The following is an 11,370-nucleotide window of genomic DNA, read 5'->3' on the forward strand; positions in this document are numbered from 1 at the left end:
CGGATAAGTTCGGTACTGCCTTTACTCATCTGATCCGGTATCGCAATAAGGGTGACGATTTCTTGTCTGCAATTGTGATCGGGGACGAACCATGGTGCCACTACTACGAGCCTGAAACACGACGGCAAATCTTACAATGGAAACATTCGAATTCACCACCCCCCAAGAAAGCAAAGGCTATCATTTCCGCCGGAAAGGTGTTGTTCACTTTTATTTTTCGATCGTCAGGGGCCATTGCTGATAGAACTTGCTAAATCTTGAAAGACTATCAATTCTTTCCCATATTGTGAAACGCCGGATCGGCTGCGTGTCTCAATCAAGAACAAACTACGTGAAAAATTGACGAATGGGGTCATCTTGTTCCACGACAATGCCCGTCCCAACGTCGCTGATGTGGTTAGTACAAAACTGGCGAAGTTCAAGTGGGAAACGCTGCAATATACGCCATACAGCTCAGATCTGTCGCCTTGCGACTTCCACATTTTGGGGCAACCGGAGAAACAGCTCAAGGGAACCAGATTCGTCTCGGACGATGACGTGAAAGTCAGTTGCAGACGTTTTGAAGCAGCAACCCAAGGAGCTTTATGAGTCAATGGGACAAATGTCTAAATGCTCATGGAGGCTACTTTTAAATAAAGTACCCCGTTTGTCATATATTCGCATTGCCTCACTTTCATTTGACTCGCCCTCGTATATACTGCAGAACTCCTGCTTTTTATACGTGCTCTCTGCTACGACTATACTTTCGGTGCAATTACTAACGATACAAGACCGGTGACAGCTGCTCCTGCTTAATACAGTGGAACAAATGACAGCGTCATTGAGATTTTTCACTGGCCGTTGCATATGTACAAGAATGTAAACAAGGATCTTGAATGACAAAGTTTCATTAACATATTTGTGCTCAACTTGTTCATTTTATAGTCTTTACATTTTTCATATCAGCGGCATGCACTGCTTTGTTGGTATCTAACTGATGTAGTTCTGAAGCTCGTGTGATATTTTATTCACTTAGTAAATAGACAAAAACATGGAAGCATTGACATCAGTTATGTTGGGCACAACTTTTGGCACATACGAGTATAATATTTTATGAAAAAATACATATTTTACTTGTATTGACAGTGCGTAGCGTTCAAGAATTCGTTTGCAGCATCTTTTGCAATGGCAATGCAGTTATTATTCATGTATTTGATCCCTAGGCAAATTGTTTAAGATGAAGCTTTAGCTTGGCCCCACTCCGACGCGGCCTATTCAGATACAAGTAAAACGCAGAAACGCTTTTCTGAGATAACTCCTGAATCGCTCTTAATGCAATTTGTTGCATTTGAGAGAGTAAGTTAAATTCTAGTGTCTGTTGGAAACGGAATTTCGATTTAGGGTCGGAACTTTGTTTAAAATATTTAGAAAAATTCGAAACTTCGAAAAAAATATAAGGACGAAGTTCACAAACTAATAGCTCTGCATCAAGAACAGAGATCGCGGTTCTGTAAACGGCATCCATTACACCATTCAAAGTGGACAAATTCGATATGTCCTTTTGTATCTTACGTGAATTGGTTATTTTATGTACAAGGGTTCTGTAAGAGCCGTATTTCCATGATACTTCATTTTTTGAGGCTCATGTGTAACATATCAAATTTGTCCGCTGTAGATGTACTATAATGTGCAATTCACAGAATTGTGATATCAATTTTCATTGCTGATTTCCAGAGTTGTAACCTTCATTGTGTCATTTTCTGAAAATTTTCGATTTTTGCCACTTTTTAATAAAATATCGACGACCTAAATCGATAATTTAAATCAAGCAGTCACTAGAATATGAGTTTTTCTTTTAAATGCTACAAATCTGATCAAATTTGGCGCAGTGGTTGCCGAGAAAAACGAATTCTCTTTCTACATGTATTTAGATAGGAGCATCCGACCTAATGTTTCCTCTTAGGAGGAGGCGAACGAAATTTCTGGCTACGCCACTGTTCACTGCGTCCGGCTCGGGACTAGCGAAACCTACGGGAGAATGAAGTGCGGGCGCGCTCAGGCCTCGGCTAGCGCGGAAAGTGCACACCAGATCGTATTGGCACCACAGCACTAACCAACATTTTAGCAGACAATGAGGGAAAAAAAAAAGCTTGCACTATTGCACTATTTCAATCCTAGCAGCCGCGCGGCCGCGCCTTCAAAGTAGTTTAAAATTTCATTGCACTGCACAGCGAAGATACCAAATATCTGGGGCATGTATCGCATGTATCGACGCGCATTTTTCTAACCGCACCCTGTCAATAATGTGAAATGCCGAGTTTACTGCAGGTTCTCTGCGAATTTTTACCGTCATCGCCGTACTCCTGAAGGCAGGGCCGGAGCGTTTCGGGCGTTGCTGTGAGGGTGAGCACTGGCGGCATCTACCGGCACGCTTGGTCCCTACTCAATGATCACGTGGTATTTCTTCGGCCGCGCGCTGCCGTAGGCGACCACGGGATGCGCAGGTCGCCCTTTATTCAGTAGGTCGTGGGTCTATCATACGTGCCATCGCTACAGTGTACTAGAATACACTACACTGTACCATCGCGTCCACTGCTTCCGAAAAAAAAATAAAGGGGGGGGGGGGGGGGCGCCGCCAGTACGTAGTTGAAACTTTTTACAAGAACCGAATGTAATGGCTGGATGACTGTTCGCAAAACGCCGATGGAGTCTACACTGCAGCAACAGGGCGCCATGGATGTGCGCGGACCACCTTTGTCGCGGAGATGCATCGTACCTAGAGGCTACCGCGACCGTGTGTTGTTTATGTTAATGATGTGCGGCATTCCCCTCATCGTATTCTTCAACTTTTGCTTCGTTGCACCCAGGTTTGTCGGCATCTACCGCGGCAGTTGGTGTCCCAGAACTATTTTTCATATGGTGCCGTGACTGATCTGACGTAGCCCTGCGGCGTCGTCCGCAGCACTCGCAGGCTAGAGATTCGAGTTCGTTCATAACTTTTACGCTCCTAAACAAATGTACACCGTTTGGGGTGTATATTTACCACAGAACATTAATCGTCATCTGTCTTGATTGTGTTCCCTTTCTTGAAAACGCTGCGCTCGCTACTTTCCTGTCGAGAATGCTTTGTCATGCTGATAATTCGGATGTCGTTCGGGACTTGGGAAGTACTACCGGGCACGCAGCGTTAAAGAAAGGAAATGCGGGCAAGACAGATGTCGATTATTGTTGTGTGGCAAGATACGAACCAAAGGGTGTAATTTTGTTTAATAATGTACCTAGAAACATTTATCTTTTGAGAAAGGTCGTCAGGAAGGTCGTCAAGGTTGCGAAAAGATGGTCTCGAATAAGAGACATTTTGAAGCATGGAATTTGAGAAAATTTTCACTTTATTTTTCACCTTGAAAGACATGCATTGGGAAGGCTGCACCAATATGCTTTTTCCTCGGAGGTCGCATGGCTTCGAAAACATTTGCAGGTAGGGGAACGTACCAATTAAGCCACAATAACCACTTCATAGCTGCTCGATTGGGTTGTGTTTGGCAGGGTTTAGTTGCAACTGTCGTGTTAACTGAAAGCGTATTCTGTATTCGCAGCTGAACCATCTTTGTCATGCCCAGGTACCACAAGACCTTCGACAAGGTGATGTGGGTGCACGCTGCTTCGGCCACATTTATCGTGTTCAACATATACGCAAACCTGTTCAAGCTCCTCCAGACTGACACAAGTGCACGTGACATGAAGACGCCAGCTGTGCTTTTGCCGGGCTGGCGGCACTGTGCAGTGTGCTTGATGAACGTGCCGCCCCGCTCTCATCACTGCAGTGTGTGCAATGAGTGCATACTAAAACACGACCACCACTGCATGTTTACGGGCCGCTGCATTGGCTTCTACAACCAACGGTACTTCGTTGTTGCTCTCCTCTACATGACTGTTGGTAAGCTTCTCTCCACCGTTAAAACACCAGATGCTCCTGAGTTTTGGCATGCAACAGACCTTGGTTCCTATAACGTATAAAGTTATTCCAATCTATATCTGTACCTCCATTAGCCCTCCGCGTCTGGTTTTTGGGGTCTTGCCCACTTCGCCTGTCTGTCGCGAGACGTCACGAAAACTGCGATAACTCTAAATTTAGTATGATGTGTCCACACTTATGCATGATTAGGCCAAACAAAAGAAACATTTCTTTCTGATTCTACATCCACCGTTAGCCATTGCGATTAGTCAAAATGTTTTCATGCTACGCCTACTTTGCCTCTCTGTCACGTGATGTCAGAAAATTGTGACAACTCACATCAAAGTATGTGTATGCACTAAGGATACATTAATATGTCAAAAAAACGAAACTTTCTTGAATAGCCGGAGACTTCTATTACGAAAGGAGTAAAAGATGACTGCCCGCCAATCGCTCTGGCCCTGGCTATTTGGAGCTGCCAGCAAGAATAGGTTTCCTTGCATGTAATGAAAATTTTGCGGGGCAGTATGATGAAGTTCTTTCGGCACACACATGAGATCACTCTGTAAATCTTCACTGAGCGTCCATTCTGGCAACATTTTTTAACGCCCCATTGCATGCTGCCACAATCGTCAATGAGCCACCGCAGGCTACGCAATGGGAAACACCAATAGGAGACGCAGACACCACTAGCTTGGCCCAGCTTGACCCTACCAAAACTCTTTCCTCAGCAGTGCACTCCTCACCTCTCGTCAGCCAATTGGATAAAGAAAACCTGTCATGGTAGGCAATACTATTTGCTTTAAGACCAAGCAAAGGTCACCTCCTATACACGAGGAGTGTTTGATTGGGCTGTTGAAACAAATTTGCTAGTTACTGCCCGTGTTTGTATTGGCGGTTGTGTAAATGTGACATCGGAAGATTGGAATGAAATGAAAATGGACTAACTTTATGTTATAGCACCCCAGAGTCAATACTGTTCCTCAGTTTTTTTGTACATTTAAAAAAAAACTTGAACTTAGCCTAGCTGGTATTTACTATGAATCTTTGTATCTGTCCTGTGTCTAGTAAGCTATTGACGGGGGCCATAACAAAATACTTGTTTTTATGCATCAGTGTTTGAGTGCATATGTGCCTTGCTCTATGGATACATCTTGCAGGCCTGTTCTACAGTCTCTCGTACAAGTGTCCCTACGTGCTTGAAATGCTTGGCGGCATCAACTTGGCGACTTTCTTGCACATGGTGGCTCCACATTTTGGCCTTCTGCTGGGTTTCGTTGATGTCTGGCTTTTCCTGTGCAATCTTGTGAATCTTGTGGAACTGGTTGTGTTCTTCCTGTGTGCCTACCTATTAATGGTCGAGCTGATCTGCGTGGCAAGAAACCAGACCACCTATGAAAAAAGCCACGGCATTCGGACCTACAGCATGGGTCTTAGGAGGAACTTGAAGGAGACTTTGGGTGCCTCCTGGTTCCTGGTGTGGTTGTCTCCCTGGGTACAGTCCCCTGTGTCTGGAGATGGGCTGCACTTTGACGGTCATGTGGTTTGTATGGATGGCAAAAAGCAAGAGTGAGCTTTTGTGCCAAAGAGAGGGAGAGATAAAACTGTTGCTTGGACAATGCCACTTTATTCAATTTATTCAAACCTTGATTTAAACACAAAAATGAAAATGAGTGGTAGTCACAATACCTGTTTTTTTTAGACCATAGACAATTTTCTAAGTTTGCCTGTGGCAAATAGGGTAATTGTAGTCCATGAGCTGGATAACTCGAAGCGGTGGACATTGCTTAGATAAAAAAATTGAAATACATAATTCCATAATTAACCTCTTTAAATTCATTGATTTAGGGCACATTGCCATTTGCTAATTGTAGCTGGAAAGGTTGCAAGGCATATCCACTTGGAGAGACTTCTAAGGATTGCACGGGTTACAAAATATGCACTGTAAAACTTGAACTAAAAATAATGTATTGTTCTAATTAATTTTTAACAAACTGCAGTTTGATATATTCAATTTTAGTAGGACGTTCTGGCGAGCTAGTTGGTTCATAGCTTTAGTCGTTTCTTATAACCGCAAAAAAATGAGGACACAAGAAAGGAACACACACCACACCACAAGAATTAGCAGTCTGCGCTTGTGGTGTGGTGTGTGTTTCTTTCTTGTGTCCTTGTTTTTTCACGGAGTTATAAGAAACGACAAAATGATGTATTCAAGCATAAAAGCAACTGGAACGCCCATGTATTTCGTGACACTTTGGGAATTATCTCAAAACTAGTGCGGGCCTTAAAAATGTGTTCCAGCAGATGCTCCATGTGAACTCATTGGCTACAATTTGTAACTTGCGATATGTGCAATGCAGTAATTAAAAGATTAGTGCATTTTTGTTAATTAGTCAGTTGTGCATTTTGATTTCTGGTGCAATGTCCACCTCTTCAAGTAATCAAGCTGAATGACTAGAATTATCCTATCTGCCACAGACATTAAAAAAGAAGCACCGCCCTTCCCAGTCTGTGAACATGATTGAACAGCGAAGCTGTGTTACTTACACCGAGTGTTACACCATGCAAGTCAAACTTCGCAAGCAGCCTATATTGTAAATCTTTTGTTTCATGAAGTCAAGGTTTTGACGGAAGCCCGTCTGGTCCACACGACATCAAAATGACAGATAGCTCCCTCAACCGGAATGACGGAACCCTCTCACCCCCATCGACACGTGCTGCTTACGTCATATTTTAAAGCCATATTAACATTGTAACGCACGTCCTTGATTTCACTGTGAACAAGGCTCCCGACAGGGAAGACGAAACATCTTTTCTTGTATTCTTTAAGTGATTGGTGTCCGTTTTACCCTTCATGATGCCTTCCGACCACCCTCCTAATCCAAATGACAGATAGAACCTTCAACCCGAATGACGGAACCCTCCCCCCATCTACACGTGCTGCTTACATCATATTTTAAAGCCATATAAACATTGTATTGCACGTCCTTGATTTCACTGTGAACAAGGCTCCCGACAGGGAAGACGAAACATCTTTTCTTGTATTCTTTCAGTCTTCATGTTTTGTTTCACCATTATTTCACCTCATTTTCGCTATTGCGTGCTTCTCGTGGTGCGCATGCTTTAAGAGTGCTTTTTTTTTGGCATTTCTGGCATTAGGCACTTCTAGTGCACAGCTCGGGGCCGGCCCTATGACGACAAGCCCGTTCATGAGCCAACTGTCGCTGACACTCAGGGTAGGCAGCTTCTTCCTCAGGAGTATGCACTACTCGTGGTCTTCCCATAGTTGTAGCTGGGATGTGTGGAACCACTAATGGAAAACTCTATATTGGGTGCAAGGCCCACTACTGGAGATGCGGGCGCTGCAATCGTTTTGGCGATTGGTTGGATTGGTTTGACAATTGACAGCGCTGCCAGCACTTCTTGCTGGCGCAAAAAGAGCCGGCAGCCATGTGCTCTTAGTGTCGCGTTTCAATCATTGGGCATCGTTCGTTGGCTGCAAACCGCCAGCATAACATTTGTTTTTTTCACGGCAGGGTGAAATCAATCGTCGATAAATTTGATCGCGATCTGGCTCTATCGCCTAAAATGCACAACCATATCAGATTGGCGTATAAGATGACATTCTCACAGTGGGAAAGGAGTCACTCCAACCCCTTTGATGAAGTTGATGAGTTTGTCACACCCAAGCCAAACTGGAACTTACTTAAGCATTCATCCCCATGAAAAACCACTTTTCTGTGTTACTGGCTTTGTGATGTTTTCAGCAACCAGCCACATTTTCTGCTCCGCAGTGTCAGTTGAAGCATGAAAGTGTCATGCATGAAAGTGTCATGAAAGTGTCACAATCACTGCTATACTGTTGCAGACCAGACATTGTGCGAAGTGTGGTCCTGCGTGTAGCCCTGTGTGATGCAGGTACCACAGCAATGAGTTTGCACATCTGTTGTTCATTAACTAAGAGGTATAGTCCTGTGGAACATTAGACCCGAGTTTAATCTTTCAGAGCATGTGCCGACATCCAGAGTAACGGGTGATGAGTACCTGCCATGTAGACGTAGGAGCCAGGCACTTAGGACACGCTTCAGTGTTATCATTTGTAGATTCCTTGGCCCAGGTGACAGCAGGTGTCAAGGCTATAGCAGCATGGAGCCTCCAAAGACAAACTTCTTTCAACCAGGAAAAGGTTGTGCAGAAGGAAGCGCACACGGGAGCATAAGTGCATATGTCCTGTGAAAGAATAGACTTCTAGGCTTGGAGGAGAGTTTGGGTGTCAGCAGGGATCAAAGCTTGTTGTGTCCAAGATAACAATGGTGAGTGATCGATCTAGTAGGCCAAGTTGTTGAACATACTCCAATTATGTCCCTGAATCCAATGCACTGTAACGCTGAAGTGTGATGGCTTTTTCAGCCTATGTATTTGTTGGCATATTTGGAATGTCTTCATAACTTTCTTCAATTCACTCACTGCACCAAGTGAGTCAATGTAGATGTGAAGCTCCATAACATTTTGTAACACGCTCACATACTCACTTGCATAATTTATGGCTTTCAGTTCTAGTAACAAGGAATCTGGGGTTTCGGTGGTATTAGTGCATGTATACATAATTCAGGATCACTCAGCCTTGCGAAGGAGGCCCGTCTTCATGGAATAACTGTTGCATCTGTGTACTTGCATTAATCCTGAGGAACAGTAGTCTGAGCTGTGCAAAGTGGCTGGTGACATTGGCAAAGATTGGTTGAATTCTTTGTGGCGAGAGATGTGTAACACCTTGGGAGAAGGTCACCCAGTGTCAAAGAGGGGGACCTCCATGGAAAAGATTGTCAAGAGCAGCAGCTGCTGCAATGCACAGTCTTTCAACTGTGAGTGCCATTCAATTTATGTTGAAGTAATATGCTAGTAGACTTTAAATTCACATCATATCTATTGGCAGTACCATTGCTGAACCTATTACTAATTTTCTTAATGCCAATATTTCAAAAAAATAGAAAGACTATGCTTATTAGTATATTATTTAAAATAGCTTGAATGTAGGCTATCTTTTGATTGGAGACATGCAAATCAGAGTTTGTAAGATGTTTGTGAATTTCAGTATCATTAAAAAACTAAGCACTTGGTACTAAAGAAAAATTTAGGTCAATAAAGTATTCTTCAAAAACTTGCTTTATTTGTTTTCATGATAATAGGTTGATTATTGAAAAATTATGCTGTTTTGAATTTCGCGCCGGAATTTCTGGGTTGGTACATGAGTGTGAGGCCACGGATGACAAACTTAGTACTTTTTAATATTTCAGCCATTGTCGAAAAGCCAAGCCAAAATTCCTTAAAACCTATGCAGTTCAAATCATATTGACCGCAAAAAAGACTGGGACAGAGGAAGAAAACACATAAACAGCAGTCCCCGTCTTTTTTGCGGTGATTTGCAGTAAATACCAACTAGGCCAAACTGAAGTTCTTCTATGCAGTTCAGTCTTTGGCCCTTTGGAATACAATGTTGTAATTTATTTTTACAGATAAGAATTTAACTAGGGCTGAGAAAACGGCATCGAAATTCATGACGTCACGGATAGCTGGTGCAGGAATTTCAAGGCAGTGTTGCCACCAGTATTTCGCGTTTCTCTTTCCTGGCTTGTCAAGCATCTTGTCGCGGTAAGAATTGCTGTTCTGGTATTGTGGAAGGGTAACTAAAAGACCTCAAATTATTTTGCTCTTTATCGTCCCTTTGAGAAATGAGTGCCATTTAAGCAACACCGACTCGTAAGCTTTCACATGCCGCCTGTCATATACAAATTAAAGCTTCCATAAAATTTTCGTTTGAACCAGCTTCTGTATATATGCTGTGACCAGTACACAGGAGTTACACTGTCCTAAATTGTATTGAGAGAGGCAGGGACTGAGTGGAAATTGCATGCATTAACTCGGGCACGCCAAAATATGTGTTTATATGGTCAAACAAGATAACTTGGGCATGCAAGTATAGTAGAGGATTCCAGCCTTTTCTCCCTGACTGATGACGTCCTAGATAGTGTAGAGTCTAGCGTGCTCATTGCAAAATTGGAAAGGGTGTAAGATGAAGTGTTGCAATAGCTTTCATGGCTTCTCTGTTTATCGCTCCAGACTTTCCCAGTGCCAAAGCAGTAAGCCGGTGAAATTGCGCCTGGTAGCCAATGCGGAGGATTGAGCGAACGAGGTGGCGAGCCACCTCAGAACATGCGTTGCCGCTCCTTGTCGCAATCCTGTACACCAAGTGTTGAGCTGTTGCTGACATTCTGTAGACTTTCCAAAGCGATAAGGCACAAGATCCAGACTGGTGGATATATAGCCCAAGCAAATCCCGCCACTTGGTAAGCTAAAAACACTGCAAAAATGGAATGTAATTGAGAGTTAACGGAAGGTGGGATGAGACATGACAAAGAAAGACATACACTGACCAAGCAAAACCTATTAAAAGACAAGGTGTTCTGGCTTCCATACAGAAGCCATGTTCACAATGGGGCGAAAACGTTTGAAGTGCCTGTTTAAATAGGTTTTAGCATGTGGCGCAAGCGCTGCGCACTGGACGGGGGGTGGGGAGTTACTTCATTTCGATTCAGGCACGTAAGGGATTCCTTATGTGCCCGAGATATGCGAGACTTGATTATCAAGTGTGCTGCATAAATATCACATTGAGGTGGCTCATGTTCCTGTGCACAAACTGGGGCATGCACTCGTTAGCAGAAAGGACAAGCTGCCGAAGGAAGCCTTTCCTGGCGTTCCCCTGTGCAGATTGCAATTGCGTCTACATAGGGGAGATGGGCAACTATAAACAATTGCTGCGCCAACACCAAACGATGTGGTTAAAAAGAGTGCGATTTCAAATGCTTCGGCAGAGCACGCAACGACGACTATGCAAAATATTGACTGGATGAAGTCTAGTCTAATCGGCCAGGAAAGAAACTGGAAGTCACGTCTGTACATTGGAGTCCCTCGAAATACAGTGGGACACACACTCAATCGATACTAAGGAATCCTACGTGTGGTGCTTGCGCCACGTTGGAAAAGCTATTTAAAACAGGCACTTCAACCTTTTTCGCCCCATTGTGAACAAGGCTTTCGTATGGAGCCAAAACATATCGTCTTTTAATAAGTTTTACTTGGTCGATGTACGTCTTTCTGCGTGGCTGAAAATCTGGGCTTTCCTTGTAGGCCAACTCGATACGCCTTGCGATATCGCAGGCATGTTTAAACGTCAACTTGCAGCAACTCTGCTTGAGTGCGTCTATCACAAAGCCCGGCCACGAAACGGCCACGAAGTTGCAGGATGCCACCAGCTGTGAAAGCTGCCACCGTTTCGCCTTCTTGCTGGAAACAATGATTAAATTTGAACAGCTCTGAAATTACAGAGGATTTTGGTACGTCTTGTTCTTGCAGGATTTGCACCAACTGTGCGTATGTCT

The 11,370-nt window shown here is 43.7% G+C and overlaps 1 protein-coding gene across 2 annotated transcripts; it reads left to right on the forward strand.

Annotated features, from left to right (window-relative positions):
* Window positions 1–2,476: 2,476 nt before the first annotated feature.
* On the forward strand, window positions 2,477–9,096 carry LOC126543064 (probable palmitoyltransferase ZDHHC24). 2 transcript variants are annotated; one of them, XM_050190218.3, is made up of 3 exons: window positions 2,477–2,846; window positions 3,600–3,916; window positions 5,095–9,096. In XM_050190218.3, exons 1-3 carry the CDS (start codon window positions 2,662–2,664, stop codon window positions 5,505–5,507), a joined length of 915 nt encoding a protein of 304 aa, XP_050046175.1. In that variant the 5' UTR covers window positions 2,477–2,661; the 3' UTR covers window positions 5,508–9,096. The 2 variants fall into 2 exon arrangements, with proteins under 2 accessions (XP_050046175.1, XP_054933592.1); XM_055077617.2 differs by lacking the exon at window positions 2,477–2,846 and adding an exon at window positions 2,979–3,457.
* Window positions 9,097–11,370: the final 2,274 nt, after the last annotated feature.

The sequence above is a fragment of the Dermacentor andersoni genome, chromosome 2 (genome assembly GCF_023375885.2).
Source record: "Dermacentor andersoni chromosome 2, qqDerAnde1_hic_scaffold, whole genome shotgun sequence".
Lineage (NCBI taxonomy): Eukaryota > Metazoa > Arthropoda > Arachnida > Ixodida > Ixodidae > Dermacentor > Dermacentor andersoni.